Source organism: Aotus nancymaae, unplaced genomic scaffold (genome assembly GCF_030222135.1).
Source record: "Aotus nancymaae isolate 86718 unplaced genomic scaffold, 86718_ANA_hifiasm-v0.15.2.pri h1tg000020l, whole genome shotgun sequence".
In the NCBI taxonomy this organism is placed as follows: domain Eukaryota; kingdom Metazoa; phylum Chordata; class Mammalia; order Primates; family Aotidae; genus Aotus; species Aotus nancymaae.
The window spans coordinates 24279037-24296426 of record NW_026988432.1 but is presented as its reverse complement, the minus strand read 5'-3'; the positions used below and the strand labels follow the sequence as shown (position 1 = coordinate 24296426).

General features: G+C 35.2%; 1 protein-coding gene across 3 annotated transcripts in view; it reads left to right on the top strand.

Moving 5' to 3' along the window:
* Positions 1-17390, top strand: part of DCC (DCC netrin 1 receptor) — a 1184710-nt gene that overhangs the window by 853613 nt on the left and 313707 nt on the right. For all 3 annotated transcript variants that reach the window (XM_012464272.3, XM_012464274.3, XM_012464273.3), the window contains exons 10-12: positions 3073-3221; positions 4914-5052; positions 12135-12184. In XM_012464272.3, the coding sequence (XP_012319695.1) occupies positions 3073-3221; positions 4914-5052; positions 12135-12184 (338 nt within the window). The remainder of the gene's footprint in view (positions 1-3072; positions 3222-4913; positions 5053-12134; positions 12185-17390) is intronic.

Sequence of the window (17390 nt, the reverse complement as noted above, 5' to 3'; positions counted from 1 at the left end):
ACAATTTGCCACTAAAAAGAACCAGAAAATCTTTAAAAAGTGTCTGCTTCTAGAGCTGACGCAAGATCAAGATGAGCCTGGAACATCCTATGCCAAAAAGAAACGAGGTACTCCAATAAATGATTGGAATATGTTACAGGACAGAAAAGCAAGATTAAAAAGAGCTTCCCTGGTTGAATCTGGGTCAATCTGAACACCAGTATAATTAAGGACAGTAATGAATGATAGATTATAAAAAAGGAGGAATCCAGGTGCCCATTGAAATAAAAGATTCACAAAAAGAGAAAAATACGGACTTTTGCTTATAGTCAAATGCTAAGTGTCAACAAGTAAATGTAGAGAAAGTGCCGGAATGGAAAAAAAAAATCATTATTTTGTAACCACCATACTAGAAATTGATTATATCAAGAACCAGTATTAGATACTAAATCTATGGGAAATGTTGATAACAAGCATATTTATATGGCCCTAATGTTATCTCCCCATGGGTTGCTTATTAGTTGCAAGTGGTAGAGAGCTGTAATGGCGTAAGGAACTTATAAACTATACACTGAGGAAAACGGACAGCACCTTGGCCAGGTACTCATCTCTGGCATTATAAATGAGGGGAGAGAGAGAGTTTGTGCCTCTGGATGTGATGCCCTGAGAACAGACATCATTGACATTTCATTTGTCTGAAATGCATAACCTAAATCTAACATGAGGACACAAAGATACATTCAAGATGATGAACATTTTATTTATAAAAAGGGGCTAGATTCTTTAAAAATATAAATTGCCCAAATGTCAAAGAATGGATTTAGAACTGTTCGAACTCACAACAGCATGAAAAGACATGGTAACAAAACCTGACCTTAAACTGGATCCTGAATGGGTGAGGGAAGTGCCACACCAATGACACTATTGGTCAGTTGATACAACCAAAATGCAGATGAAGATTTGATAAAAGCATTGTGTTAATGTTAAATTCGTGGAAGTTGGTAACTATACTATTCATATACTCATTTATTTTTAAGAAATATGCACTAAAGTATTTAGGGTTAAGGAGAAATGATTTGGGTAGCTTATTCTGATTATATATAGTTTCTCTGTCTCTCTTATGTGCATGTATACATGTATGTATATGTGATTAGAGAGGAATATTTTGGTAAATATATTTCGAAGTGTTGACAATAGGTCAGTCTGGATATAGGAAATAGGACTGTTCTATGCACTATTCTTATTCTTAAATTTTCCTTTGGCTTTAAATTATTTACCAATACATTTTTTAATGGCAAAAAGTAAAACAAATCATTTGCTAAGGTAAAAAAATACAGTTGTTAAGAACAAGGATTCTCAAGGTTTGGGGACTGGTGGGAAATATGCAAAGGTGACAATAAATACATGTTCTGATAGGAATATAAATATTTTTCCAAATAAATGTGTGAGCAACGATACCATAAGAAGCCTGGGTTCCATGGAACAAATCTTGAAAAATGATGCAGAGATATGCTGTTAGGTTCTACGCTGATCTAAGAAGTGTATCATCAGATACATGCCAGGCAGCTTTTCGTATGCCGTTGTTTCTATGGAAGTTCAAACTCTCAGAATTCTATTAGAGGACGACAATGCATGTCTGTCCAAAGCTAGGTGGTATCCAAGGCTGGGGAAAATACACAGACGACATTATCAAGTAGGGTTGTAGTTAAACATGTGATGATGATACCATTTACCATAATGTGGCCATTGCACCTACCATGTACAAGCCATATACAGGTCCATATGCAGGAATACAAAATATTAGCAAATACAAAATTAGCAAATAATCAAAATTGAAGCTTTTTCTTAACTCATTCTGCATCTGAACCTGACCTGACCTCTTGCTAGACTATTCGTAGTATTTAATAAGCCCATTTGGTGTAAATATATGCTTTCTGCAAATACATAGTTACATTTGATTAACAAATATATAGTTACATTTGATTAATTTGATATCATTACATTTGATTAAATATGTAGTTACAGACCCCATTAGGAGTGTTACATTAAAAACCCTGCATAGGTACCATTTTACTTTTCTAAACTCTGAAAGTTTCAGAATGATAAGATACCTGGGCTGGGTGTGGTGTCTCACATCTGTAATCCTAGCACTTTGGGATGCCAAGGCAGGAGGATTGCTTGCCAGAAGTTTGAGACTGTGCTGGGCAAGATAGTGAGACCTGGTCTCTACAAAAATAAAAATAAAAAAGTAGCTGGACATGGTGGTGCATGTTTGTAGTCCTATCTACTCAGGAAATTGAGACAGAAGGATTGCTTGACCCCAGGAGTTCAAGGTTGCTGTGAGATGTGATCATGCCACTGCACTCCAGCCTGGGCAACACAGCAAGACTCTGTCTCTGCAAAAAAAAAAAAAAAAGAAAGAAAGAAAGAAAGAAAAGAAAAGTATAGACAAGTGTTTTTGGTAAACTGTTGTGGATGTGTGCTATCTAATTTCATTAACAGGCAAGTTTTTTATTCTTGATTAAGTAAAGTAACAATAATGAGAGAAAATGTAATACTAAAAAGTGGAATTGAAAATAAAATGGCTAAAATTCATTTAAAGGACCCCAAATTAGGCAAGATTTTAAAATGCTGACTTAAATAAAGACAACGTGGTGAATTATCTGTAGCTGTGCAAACTTTTAAAATTATAAGTAGAACGATAATGTACTAGTCCTCCAAATGGACTGTCTCTTTTCCTTCTGCAGTTATTAGCCATATGCAGGCAAAGACACAGTGGCATAGTGGCAAATTTTTCAGACTAAAAGTTTAGATTCAGCATCCCACTCTTTTCTGCCATTATCTTAGTCACTTCCACTCCTTCACCAGTTTCTTTAAATGTAAAATAGAATGGGCAATTTCTGTTAATGTAACCTTCTTATGAATTTTAAAATGAAATGATTCTAAAGTTTCCAGGGTTTATATGTTTATATTCTTATTCTATATCATTCTAAAATACATACTCCTAGAATTTTATTGAACTGTAAAAACATAATTTTGTTTGTTTTGAGAAAGAAAAACCACTTATCCTAATCACTTCTTTCTTGTATACAGTACAAGTTCCAGGGCCAGTAGAAAACCTGCAAGCTGTATCTACCTCACCTACCTCAATTCTTATTACCTGGGAACCCCCTGCCTATGCAAATGGTCCAGTCCAAGGTTACAGATTGTTCTGCACTGAGGTGTCCACGGGAAAAGAACAGGTAAGTGAAGGAATGGGCCACACTGCTTCCACCTGATTGGATGCTTCCATCTTTGAATAGCTCTAGAGGTGGAGAAACAGGAAAAGACCCGCACGCACGCATGCTCTTGATGCAGCCCAGTATTTAGCACATTCATTGAAAAGCTGATTAGTTTTAAAGCACTTGTTATCGGAAACTTTACACAATTTAATTAAATTCTGGTGGTAAGAGGTAAATGGGCAATAAAGTGAAATCAATAGAAAGGATGCCAATTTTTCGTGTGAGTTTGCAGCAGCCTGGCTTGTGTGGGCAACCACATTTGTATTCACTCACCTAGTTATGGAAGGCATTTGCAATATTATTCCTTAGACTAAGGGGTGATTGCCCTCATAGTCAGTGGCATTCGCCAAACTGCTTTTTTTGTTCTAATACATTTGGTATTACATCTAACTTCTTCACATCATAAGGATGTAACCTATCATTTTTTATTGTTTTCAGAAGAACTTACTCTGAGAAGCCTAATCTCCTCCTTACCTTTTGCTCCTATACATGGTTAGCATAGAGACCTGAAAAGAAGCAAATTAATTGTTTAGGCAAACTAAAAGTAAATAAGTCTTTAGAGAAACACATGAAACTCAAAAGTTCTATTTTGTGATACATGCATACACATATATGTCACAAATAAAATTTCTGAGATTCATATATACATAGATATATTATATGTCCGTATGACTATTGAGATATTTCCAGATTCTCAGCTTCATATAGGAAAATATATGCTACAAGTATACATTCAATAGGTAAAATCAAAAATTGGCCTCAAGATATGGGAGTTCGTATGATGTATTGTGAAGCTTGTCAAGCATAGAATGGCCTTCATGCTTCCACATAAACTGTATGATCAGAATTTTATTTTAAAAATGAGAAATATTTTATATTCAGAAATAGCTGAATTCCAGTCCCAAATTATATCATAAACATTACAAGAGCTCCTCCTATGTAATCATGGGTTGTATTTTTTTTTCTTGCTATCTTCAAGCTATTTTTAGCTCTTGTTTTTCAACTTTTTAAAATCTGCCTTTCTGTATATGTTAGCTCTTCAATAATACATTTTGCCAACCAATTTAAATAAATTCAAAACCAGCATCACCCAGGATAGATGTGAGTATGGTGATCTGATTCCTCAGTGACCTTCACCTTTATTAGCTCATTTACTGGAGCCGTGAGATACTCAAATAGCTTTAACCAATTTAATAGCATTTTGGGAGATAAAAATTGCAGCAACGTGTCTGATGGTTTCAGGAGCTGTGGGTATTTTTCAGCAAGGGAAGCATAAAATCTGTTGTTTCTTGGTGAATTATTTCATTTTGAGTACAGGAGAAAATCTCTGTTCCCATGGAGTTATAAGCTGACTTCTGCCTGTGAGAGCTTAGTGTGAGTAGAATAACCCAAACCATTCACTATATTGAGTAGTGTTAAACAAATTGGAACTTAATGACTGTAATAATAGCATGTGCTGTTTTAACAAGGAGTCTACAGAGTAGTTGGTTTTTAGTGGGGGAGTCTGTGTCACAAAGTAGGTTTTATAACTCATTATAAGGCTGGAGTGCAGTTTGTAAGAGTCTAATGTCCAATCACTGATTGTACAGAATGACTGCCATTTCTACTTTAACGTGCTTCCTTGATAACAGTTTTAATGTTTTGTGTCTCCAGAATATAGAGGTTGATGGACTATCTTATAAACTGGAAGGCCTGAAAAAATTCACCGAATATAGTCTTCGATTTTTAGCTTATAATCGCTACGGCCCAGGAGTATCTACTGATGATATAACAGTGGTTACACTTTCTGATGGTAAGTTGAAAACAGTGAAATTCCTTTTACAAATTTGTTACAATAATGACATAATATAGCACATATATCGCAGATTCCATTTTCAAGGCTTTCTGACTAAAAATTTAAGGACTATTTCAATCAAATGTAAACTTGCTATCAAGATACATAATCCTGACTGGGTGTGGTGGCTAACACCTGTAATCCTAGCACTTTAAGAGACTGAGGCAGGAGGATGGCTTGAGCCTAAGAGTTCGAGACCCACCTGAGCAACATAGTGAGACCCTATCTCTGTAAACTGTTTTTTTTTTTTTTTTAATTAGCTGGATATGATGGCATGCACCTGTGATCCCAACTACTTGGGAGGCTGAGGCTGGAGGATCACTTGACCCTTGGAGTTCAAGACTTCAGTGAGCCATGATTGCTCTACTGAACTCCAGCCTGTGCAACAGAGTGAGACCCTTTCTCCATACTAAATAAATATATATGTATATATGCATATACATATACATATACATATACTCTTGAGTCAGTATATGCTAATAGGTAATCCTCAAAATGTGACTATTGACTAAGAACTAAAATTATTTTTATGCATGTATTTTTTATTTCTTTAAATCTTTTAGCATAAACATGTTTGTGCATGTGTGTACTAATTTTGATTGGCATGTTTCTTTTATTTCCCCTTCTAAAAGTGTGAGGATGATTAAAGGTGTAAATGATAGACAAATCCCCCTATATTTATCTCTTAATTAGAAAATATAAGGACTTAGGCCAAATAAGCTAATATTGAAACTGAAAGTATTAAAACTGAGAATGAAAAATGTATATGTTGCCTACTAAATGGCAGAATAGACACACACACACACTAGACAAGAAATACAATCACACAATTATGGCTTACTACCACCTTCCCTTCTCCTTCCTCTCTTTCTTCTCACCTCTTGCCTCTCACTCCTTGCCCCTCACCCCTCACCTCTCCCCTCTCCTCCCCTCCCCTCCCCTCCCCTCTCCTCTCTTTTCTGAAACAGAGTCTCACTCTGTCACCCAAGCTGGAATGCTTTGGTTTGATCTCGGCTCACTGCAACCTCCATCTCCTGGGTTTAAGTGATTCTCCTTCCTCAGCCTCCTGAGTACCTGGAATTACAGATGCATGCCACCACAACCGGCTAATTTTTGTATTTTTGGTATAGACGGAGTCTCACAGTGTTGGGCAGGCTGCTCTCAATCTCCTGACCTCAAGTGGCATACCCACCTTGGCCTCCCAAAGTGCTGGGATTATAGTCGTGAGTCACTGCATCCAGCCTCAAGGGATTTTCCTGCCTAAGCCTCCTGAGTAGCTGGAACTATAGGCATAGGCCACAGCGCCCAGCTAATACTTTTATTTTTTGCAGAGATAGGGTCTCACTTTGTTGCCCAGGCTAGACGTGTTTTTTAATGCCATAAAAGAGAGAAAGAAATCTTAATAAAGAGAATAAATTTGGCAAAGTAATGGCCAGGGGAAACTAGAAATCTACCTGCTAGATAATTATGAAAGGTTGGGAAATTTGATAAAAAGTGAAAATAAAATACACCAATATATATAATGTGGAGCCAATGAAAACTCAGGCAGGTGCAGAAATGTTGAGATGGGCTCATGTGAGTATTAAAAAAGGCCACGAGCTAGCTTTTGTTAGGAACAGTTTCCATGTGATGTGTTTAATTCTATAAATTATTGATCTTTTTAATTAAAAAAATGACTTTAGCTTGTGTTTTTTTGACAGATTTGTCATTTAATCTGGGATAGTATCTGGGTGTAGATTTCACACAATATCAATGAAATGAGGAAGGACATGCATATTAAAGACAGTACAAAGAGAACACAGGAATAATGCTCATTTGCAAATTCAACTTTAAAATGTATTTTATATGTAATACCATTTTGGTATCACTTTGAATGTAATTCTTATGCCCATCCATCCGATTCTGTTATTGAAGACAGAACAGAATATTTATTGGTAGAATAAATTACTTCACAACTTATAATTATAAAAATAAAAGAAAAACAAATGAAAGTGAATATTTTACATAATTTATGTAGATTTCATTCACTCTCTGAACTGTAATACTGTGGCCTTATTCTCTACTTTGGTTTTAAATGTCATAAGTGAGAAAGATAGATTATCATTCATTAGTCCAAGAATTATCTTCTGGAAGTGTTACAGTGTTTAGGACTTAGAAAATGTCTGTCACTATTACAAAATAAAAGGCAACTTTATGACCCTAACCCCAATAAACATCACTGTGCAAAGGATACCAAATTCCTTCTATCAAATGCACTGAAAGGAGAAAGCAAGGACTTTATAAGCCTCTTATAGTGGATATACTGACCTCATCTGCATTCATTTTTACAATCAACTCATCTCTTTGAATGTCCAACACAAATCTGTGCTCTTGGCTTCCATTTCCACATTATCCAGTTTCTTTCTGTCTACTTCAATCCATGTTTTCTCCTTTATACTGAAGCTGTTCATGCTGAGGTCATATATCACACTGAGTTGTATTTTATCACGTGTAATATCACCTGCTTCCCAATCTTCAGTCATAGAGCACTCTTCTTCTTCAACTTTGTGTATGTTATAGCAGGTGAATGTTGTATAAATTAAATGGGCTGATCCGTGTAAGCACCTAAAAAAGTACATGACATTTAAGTGTTTAATAAATATTATCTTTATCAATGTGCAATCACTTTTTCTCATTATATTAATATCACATGCTCCTAAATATGAGGGATGATGTTATATTCATCTCTGTATTCCTCCTAACAGAGTAAATAGTTATTGAATTAATTAGACAGTTCAGTCAAAACTGCAAATTTTTGTATGCAAAGGCTTATCTTTAGGATTTTTCATTTGTGGAACTAATTTAATATATGACTGTGTCTAAATGCATCTGTATTATAGAGAACATTATAAATCTTTTCATGTCAGGAGTCTTACCATAAAAATATATTGAGGCATAGAAAAATTGAAAAAAAAACCACCAAAGTTAAATGTAAATAAATTCTTCCAGATTAATTATTTTATGTTTTTTCCTCTGTTCTGCTGGAATACTTGTAAAGATCTTTATCCAGATGCACTGTAGTCTCTCATTTAGCTCTGCTTTGTTTTCTGAGTAGAAACATTGTTTTTCATTCAAATTCCTCCACCTAGAATACCACTGGTTTACAATAATCCATTTTATCACACCATTGTGATTATAGAGCATATGGACATCTAACTAATTTTGGGAATGTGTTCCAAAATACTGTCTCTTGGAGTAGTTGGCATAGGTAAGTCACTAAGAGCTTCTATGAATGAATGAGCAGTTGTAAGTTTCCATGCCAGCTTGTCCTGTGTCCAAAAGCAGAAGACCCGATTTCATAGGCAACATAAGTATAAGAATGTACTTATTGTTTTTATCACTGTTATCATTAATATTCGTTGAATACTCACTAAGGCAAGGCCCTGATCTAAGTAGTTTGGTGGTAAGCAGTAGAGCCAGGCCACATAAGCTAGTAAATTCAGAGCCAAGATTCAGTGTAGGAACATATTTCTTTTATTCTGTGATAAATGACCTTTAAAGAAAAATGTTTATAATGAAATATGAATTACTGCTGGGCAGGGTGGCTCACGCCCGTAATTCCAGCACTTTGGGAAGCCAAAGCGAGGAGATCACTTGAGGCCAGAAGTTTGAGAGTAGCCTGGTCAACATAGTGAACTCCTGTTTCCAGTAAAAATAAAAAATTAGTCCAGCATGGTGGTGCACACCTGTCATCCTAGCTACTTGGGAGGCTGAGGCAGGAGAATCACTTGAAGCCAGGAGTCAGAGGCTGCAGTGAGTTGAGATCACACCACTGCACTCCAGCCTGGGTAGCAGAGAGAGACTCTGTCTCAAAATAAATAAGAATTATTTTGGTCTATAAATTGTGTGTGCCTGGCAGCATACACTTGCTGAGGGGAGGAATTGAAGTGCCTATGCTTCTGGAGACTTATTTACAATTACGGGAACTTGATGTGTCCTACAAAATACCTCATCTCCATGTGTTTTAAGCCAGCATACTTCTCTGTATTGAGGGAAGTTTCCAGCCCCATCTCTTATTGACTTGAATGGACCTATTTATTGTAAATAATAAATTATTTGACATTTTGAAGACAAAAGTGTCCTTTTACTTCTGCCTCATGAAACAAGAAGCATCTTGGGAAGACAAATATAGAAAAGAACAGATCGTTGTGGGTTCTCTTTACTTTCACCTAGCCCTAGCATCTAATCCTATCTTTTGTATCTATTTATCTCTAAATAATATGGAAATTGATAGTGAGAAGGAGGGAGTAGGAACTGATAACTAAAAATACTGTAGAAAAATTCTCTACTCTCCTCTCTGACAAAAAAAGAATAACCAGGGTGCTATCAGTGGAAAGTTAGAGAAGAAATTTACATTGTAAAAAAAAAAAAGTAGAAAAAATACTTTAATACCTTTACTTATAAGGACTTTTAGCAGAATTTTATTACATTACCTTTCAATTCTTGTTCTTTTTTTTTGAAACAGAGTCTCACTCTGTCACTCAGGCTGGAGTACAGTGGTACAATCTCAGCTCACTGCAGCCTCCATCTCCCGGGTTCAAGTGAGTCTCCTGTCTCAGTCTCTGGAGTTGCTGGGACTACAGGCGTGTACCACCACATCCAAATAATTTTTGTATTTTTAGCGGAGATGGGATTTCACCATATTTGTCAGGCTGATCTAGAACTCCTGATCTCAAGTGATCCAGCAGCTGCTTTGGGCTCCCAAACTGCTGGGATTACAAGTGTGAGCCACCATGCCCGGCCTGCCTTTCAACTCTTCAGGCAGAAAACAGTCCTGATGCTTATAAAATTGTGGTAGCTACAAAAAAAGAATACATATAATCTTTCCTCTTAAAGTATTCTTGGCTTTCTAGAAATAAGGAGTTAAATAACACTTATAAACGTAAATGAAAGTGACATTTAAGGGTTGCATATCAGCTGGAACAGTACCTACAACAAAACACATAATAAATGTTACTTCTCCTTCTTCCAAAATTCAGTTTTCTAACAAAAATTCAATTAGTAACTGAGATTATGTTTTAATATTCTTTAATTGATCAAAAAGTGAGTGTAATATGATTAGAAACATATAGCATGACATAGCAGTATTACAATATTATGTTAAATGTAAACCAGATATATTTTTTCATGTTTAAGAAGTGACTCGACATCACTTAATGTTAAGACATTTCCAAACTTTGCTTTTAAAGGATACCACTTTTTTTGTGAAATTGTATGACTTAGAGCTTGTTCAATTGATACTTCACTTTAAAAAACCAAATTGCAGTTTATACCTCAATAATTATAATGTTTAGAATAGTATAAATGATAAGTAAATAATACAAGTACAATGGCAATTTTGTACTTTAACTTAAAAAATAAATTAACAAAACTTGGGACCAAACCCTGAATATGAAAGCATTTTTATTGTAGTTTATAAACTTTCTACTAATATGTTTATTCAGTAACTATTTACTAAATGTGCAACATGTGCCTTAAACTCTTCTTGATACTGGTGATGCAACATCAAAATGAATAAAAATCTTTTTCCTTATTGGGATTACATTCTGTATTTAATTTTAAAATCAGAATATGAACTTCAAAAAGTTAAATAAGAATGATTTTATAAGTTGTGGAATATTTTTGAAAGAATACTTGCTGAGTTAAGTCATGAAAAATGAGTACTTTATCAGAAGCTACATTGGCTGCAACCTTCATCAGGCACCAAGATCAGAAGTTCAAAATCAAAATTTAAAAAAAAAAAAAGGTTGCATTTCTCATCATTCCCAGAAAGGTCTAGGAACTATGTAAGTAAGTACACATTTGCTCATTCAATCATTCATTTAGTAAATATTAATTGAATGTCAATTTGGAAGATAAAAAGATTAATCATTGACACATCATGTTTTCATGATAATTACTGTTTAGAGGATAAATTCAGAGTAGCGCATAAATAAATTCCTGGTAAAATGTAAGTGCCCTATAGAAAAACATAGATTTTTTTCCAAATTCTAGTAAAAGAAGGGGAAAGATGTCAAAAAAAAAAAAAAAAGCCCTTAGATTCTTGAAAATACCTGAGGACTTTATTTTGCTATTAAATTTATCCGTTTCTGAGAAACAACAATAGGGACTACTTATTTTATAGATTAATATGTGTTAACAGTTTATGGAATGCTACTTCTATTATAGGGAAGAAAGCTTTATTTCATGTATTATTCATCCCAGACATCTAGAATACTTCCTGACACATAAGAGCCATTCAGTAAGTGGTTGTCTTTTAATTACTCACATGATAGAATACTCACTTTTTTGATAGAGTAAATGTTTAAGTATTAAAAGAGAGAGGTATATGTTCTTCCTTCTATTAAGGAGTGGGAAAATAAAAATGCAGGCAAGAAAAACAAAATACTGTACCTAGAAAATCTACAAAGAAAAATAAGTTGCTCCTTTGTTAATAGAATTGACTCAAGTGCTATTTGCAGCCTGCTTGCATTTATCACATACAGGTTTAATTATATGCAGCTAAAAAGCTAAGAAGTATTTCTTCTTTTTACTTTTTAGGAGGTAATAAAGATTGCATTACAGGGATTTAGAAATCTGGGTGACCATTAGAATGACATATTTTATCATAAAGCAATGCAAATTCTGAAATGCACAATATCTTAAGACTTTAAAACCACTCTAGGAAATCTTCTGTGTATTTTTATTGGTTTCTCTGGAAAGTTATCACAAGAGGGATGTAATTAAATGGTGGTATTTGGTATCACTGCATGTGTTCTCTTGCCTACCAGTTTTGGGAGCTTCCCAGATGAGTAAGTTAACTGGCTTGCTAAGTGAGACCAAAAATAGACAAATATTTTTCAGCTCTTCAAAAATTCTTGAAATACCACCTGTTTTAACCTACCTAATTATCATTATGAACTATGGGGAAAAAAAAAAAACACTCTCTTTTTATAAGACAGGTGGTATTTCTCTTTCAAGATTTTGGCAGTAACTGTCACAATTTGTTTGATTCCTTTTAGTGCCAAGTGCTCCGCCTCAGAATGTCTCCCTGGAAGTGGTCAATTCAAGAGTAAGTTGACTAAATATTCACTATTCCATTACGTATCAATCATGTATAACATTTGCTCACCCAACTGCCATCTTGAGTACAGGATAGTGGCTTTCATGTGAAGAAATGTTCTGAAACATCACAGCAGGTTACATTGATCCCACATCGTCTTCCATCACACTTAAATAAATTAAATGAAATCTTTTTTTTACTGCTAAAGAAATATTTTTATTTACAAATGTTTAACATTGATTTTGTAAATGTTACAATGATCAAAGTGTACTCCATAAGGAAACAAAGACATCTACTGCCTCTATTCTCACAGTCTATTGTACAGCTGTGATAATATGCTAGATGAAGAAATTGAGAGTTAGGAGAAGGAAAGACCGTTTCCTAACATATTACTTAGAATTGAATATTTCATCATCATCCCCATTCTTCCTTTATAAACATAGTCACTGAAGGCCATTCTTGAACTTCAGTAAAGTTATATTTATATAGCAATGTTACTTAGTCATTAGTACTTTTTTGGCCCAGAAAGTTGCTATGACTTCCAAAAGAGCTCAAGTTAGGCTAGTATTGCTGAAGAAACCTAATGCCAGAAGTCAGTTTTCTAGAAACATGTCATTATTTCAAGTGGCTCAGGGTTGGAAATAAGCCAAGGTCACCTAGTAGAGTATAACAAATGAGGATTAGTCTGGCTTGACCCTGTCACCACCTGGCCACATGCACCATGGGAAAGAATTTCACTATGCCTGGGCCTCTGGTTAGTTACTTCTCATGTGAGGAAATTGGCCTAAATGACTTCTAAGCTCTTGGAGACAGCAGAGAAGTGATATGGGGCTTAGAAAAAGTCATACTCTGGGTTTTAATTCTAGCTTTCTCTTCTTATAACTATGCGGTCTTAGCAAAGTTTTTAACCTTCACAAACCTGTTTCTATGTTTAAGTATCATAGGCATTAATGTCTTCCTTACAGGCTTATCATGAGAAAGTAATAATATGACATATGTGTTGAATCTAAATTAATATTGATAGTGATTCCTTCATTCCCTGTGCAAATGTCTTGTCATATTTTGTAAAAAAAGTCTAAGCTGAAGCCATATCTTGTGATATTAATTGGATTCGTCTCAGTCAAATGAATTTATCTTTTGAAGCAAGTGAAATGTTTCTAAGTTGTTATACTTTTAGGCAATACATTGGATAAGAACTAGTAAAGCAAATACAAAATTGAAAAAAATAACAGTGGGAAAAATGAGCTAAAGGAAAATAAATAACCCAAAATTAACATAACCCTAAAAATGACATTTTTATCTGCATCGACACTGCTTTATAGTTGTGCCACTTAAATTAAAAGATTGCCAAGTCAAAGTCAAATAGATTTTAAAAATGATTGTATGTTGTTAATGAATGAAATTTGGAAAACATACTGTAGCGTCTCTTGTTTAATGACTCATCATCATTAGAATCCTCATTCGCTTTATATTTTTCCTGCAGGACAAAATATAGAAATTGATATAGAAGCTATTTTGTGTTTGCGTGTTCATACACTTTAAGAATGTGCTCCAGAAAAAGATGAATGTTTCCATCTGAAATGTGAATAAGGCATTATTGAATGGCTCTGAGTGCTAACTGTATTTGAATATGGTTTTACCTTACTGAAGAGGGAATTCCTGGATTGTAAAATTGATTTCATATATATACATACACACATACACACACATGCACACACACAAATATCACAACTTGTACTCTTCTCTAATATGCATTGCTTGCAGCAAGCAAATAGAAACACTTCGGCTTCTATCCTATTGTAGTTGATCTCTGGAACATTGCACTGCTGGAAAATTTAAATTGTTCGTTAGCTTTCGGAATGAAAATAGTATGCCTAGACACTGGAAAGTCATACTTCCTCTCTCCTTTTCTTCTCTCTGATCTTATTTAATAGCTTCTAAGAAACTATGAATTGTAAATTTTTTTCTTGGACTGTTTTCAAGAGAAAAGAAACCGGATGATCAAAACACTGCTTTTTGCATTCTCAGTGTGTTTATTCAGAGAAAGGCAAACATAAAATTCTATTTGGATATTTGTCTTTTCTTTGAAATAAATGAAAAGTTTTAAAATATATTAATATTTACCCCGACTGTTACCATTTCAAGGAGCAAACTGTATTTAAAAAGAAACATTGTGGTTGAATAAATACTGTATTCTTTTTTTAGATTAAGAGGATTCTGAGGTGTTTTTGTTATTTTATTATTATATATATATATATTTTATTGCATTTTAGGTTCTGATGTACATGTAAAGAACATGCAGGATTGTTGCATAGATACATACATGGCAATGTGGTTTGCTGCCTCCATCCCCATTGCCTATATCTGGCATTTCTCCCCATGTTATCCCTCCCCACCTCCCTACCCACAACTGTCCCTCCCCTAGTGCCCCCAGACAAACCTCTCTGTGTGATGCTCCCTCCTGTGTCCATGTGTTCCTATTGTTCAACAACTGCCTATGAGTGAGAACATGCTGCGTCTGATTTTCTGTTCCTGTGTCACTTTGCTGAAAATGATGGTCTCCAGGTTCATCCATGTCCCTACAAAGGACACAAACTCATCATTTTTTATTGCTGCATAGTATTCCATGGTGTATATGTGCCACATTTTCCCTATCCTGTCTATCATCGATGGGCATTTGGGTTGGTTCCAAGTCTTTGCTATTGTAAACAGTGCTACATTGAACATACGTATGCATGTGTCCTTATAATAGAATGATTTATAATCCTTTGGATATATACCCAGTAATGGGATTGCTGGGTCAAATGGAATTTCTATTTCTAGGTCCTTGAGGATTCGCCACACTGTTTTCCACAATGGTTGAACTAATTTACACTCCCACCAACAATGTAAAAGTGTTCCTATTTCTCCACATCTTCTCCAGCATCTGTTGTCTCCAGATTTTTTAATGATCGCCGTTCTAACTGGCGTGAGATGGTATCTCAATGTAGTTTTGATTTGTATTTCTCTAATGACCAGTGATGATGAGCATTATTTCATATGTTTGTTGGCCTCATATATGTCTTCTTTTGAAAAGTGTCTGTTCATATCCTTTGCTCACTTTTGAATGGGTTTGTTTGTTTCTTTCTTGTAAATCTGTTTTAGTTCTTTATAGATTTTGGATATAAGTCCTTTGTCAGATGGGTAGATTGCAAATTTTTTTTTCCATTCTGTTGGTTGCTGGTTCACTCTAATGATTGTTTCTTTTGCTGTGCAGAAGCTCTGGATTTAAATTAGATCCCATTTGTCTATTTTGGCTTTTGTTGCCAATGCTTTTGGTGTTTTAGTCTTGAAGTACTTGCCTATGCCTATGTCCTAAATGGTTTTGCCTAGGTTTTCTTCTAAGATTTTTATGGTGTTAGGTTTTATGTTTAAGTCTTTAATCCATCTGAAGTTAATTTTAGTGTAAGCTGTCAGGAAGGGGTCCAGTTTCTGCTTTCTGCACATGGCTAGTCAGTTTTCCCAACACCATTTATTAAACAGGGAATCCTTTCCGTGTTGCTTGTTTTTGTCAGGTTTGTCAAAGATCAGATGGTTGTAGACGTGTGGCATTGCCTCTGGGCCTCTGTTCTGTTCCATTGGTCTATATCTCTGTTTTGGTACCAGTACCATGCTTTTTTGATTACTGTAGCCTTGTAGTGTAGTTTAAAGTCAGGTAGCGTGATGCCTCCAGCTTTGTTCTTTTTGCTTAGAATTGACTTGGCTATGTGGGCTCTCTTTTGGTTCCATATGAAGTTTAAGGTGGTTTTTTCCTGTTCTGTGAAGAAGGTCATTGGTAGCTTGATGGTGATAGTGTTGAATCTATAAATTACTTTGGGCAGTATGGCCATTTTCACAATATTGATTCTTCCTAACCATGAGCATGGAATGTTTTTCCATCTGTTTGTGTCCTCTCTTATTTCCTTGAGCAGTGGTTTGTAGTTCTCCTTAAAGAGGTCCTTTACATCCTTTGTTAGTTGTATTCCTAGGTATTTTATTCTCTTTGTTGCAATTGTGAATGGCAGTTCGTTCTTGATTTGGCTCTCTTTAAGACTGTTATTGGTGTATAGGAATGCTTGTGATTTTTGTACATTGATTTTGTATCCTGGGACTTTGCTGAAGGTGCCTATCAGTTTAAGGAGATTTTGGGCTGAGATGATAGGGTCTTCTAAATAGCAGTCATGTGGTCTTCAAATAGAGACAATTTGACTTCCTCTTTTCCTAATCGAATACCTTTTATTTCTTTTTCTTGTCTAATTGCTCTGGCTAGAACTTCCAATACTATATTGAGTAGGAGTGGTGAGAGAGGGCATCCTTGTCTAGTGCCAGATTTCAAGGGGAATGCTTCCAGTTTTTGCCCATTGAGTATGATATTGGCTGTGTGTTTGTCATAAATAGCTTTTATTATTTTGGGACAGGTTCCATCGATACCTAATTTATTGAGAGTTTTTAGCAGGAAGGGCTGTTGAATGTTGTCGATGGCCTTCTCTGCATCTATTGAGATAATCATGTGGCTTTTGTCTTTGGTTCTGTTTATGTGGTGAATTACGTTTATAGACTTGTGTATGTTGAACCAGCCTTGCATCCCCACGATGAAGCCTACTTGACCGTGATGGATAAGCTTTTTGATGTGCTGTTGGATGTGGTTTGCCAGTATTTTATTGTAGATTTTTGCATCTATGTTCATCATGGATATTGGCCTGAAGTTTTCTTTTCTTGTTGAGTGTCTGCCAGGTTTTGGTATCAGGATGATGTTGGTCTCATAAAATGACTTGGGAAGGATTCCCTCTTTTTGGATTGTTTGGAATAGTTTCAGAAGCCGTGGTACCAGCTCCTCTTTATATGTCTGGTAGAATTTGGCTGTAAACCCATCTGGACCTGGGCTTTTTTTGGTTGGTAAGCTATTAATTGCTGCCTCAACTTCAGCCCCTCTTATTGGTCTATTCAGGGTTTCAACTTCTTCCTGGTTTAGGCCTGGGAGGGTGTAAGTGTCCAGGTATTTATCCATTTCTTCCAGGTTTACTGGTTTATGTGCATAGAGTTGTATGTAGTAATCTCTGATGGTAGTTTGTATTTCTGTGGAATCTGTGGTAATAACCCCTTTTTCATTTTTTATTGCATCTATTTGTTTATTCACCCTTTTCTTTTTTATTAATCTGGCTAGTGGTCTATTTTGTTGATCTTTTCAAAAACCAAC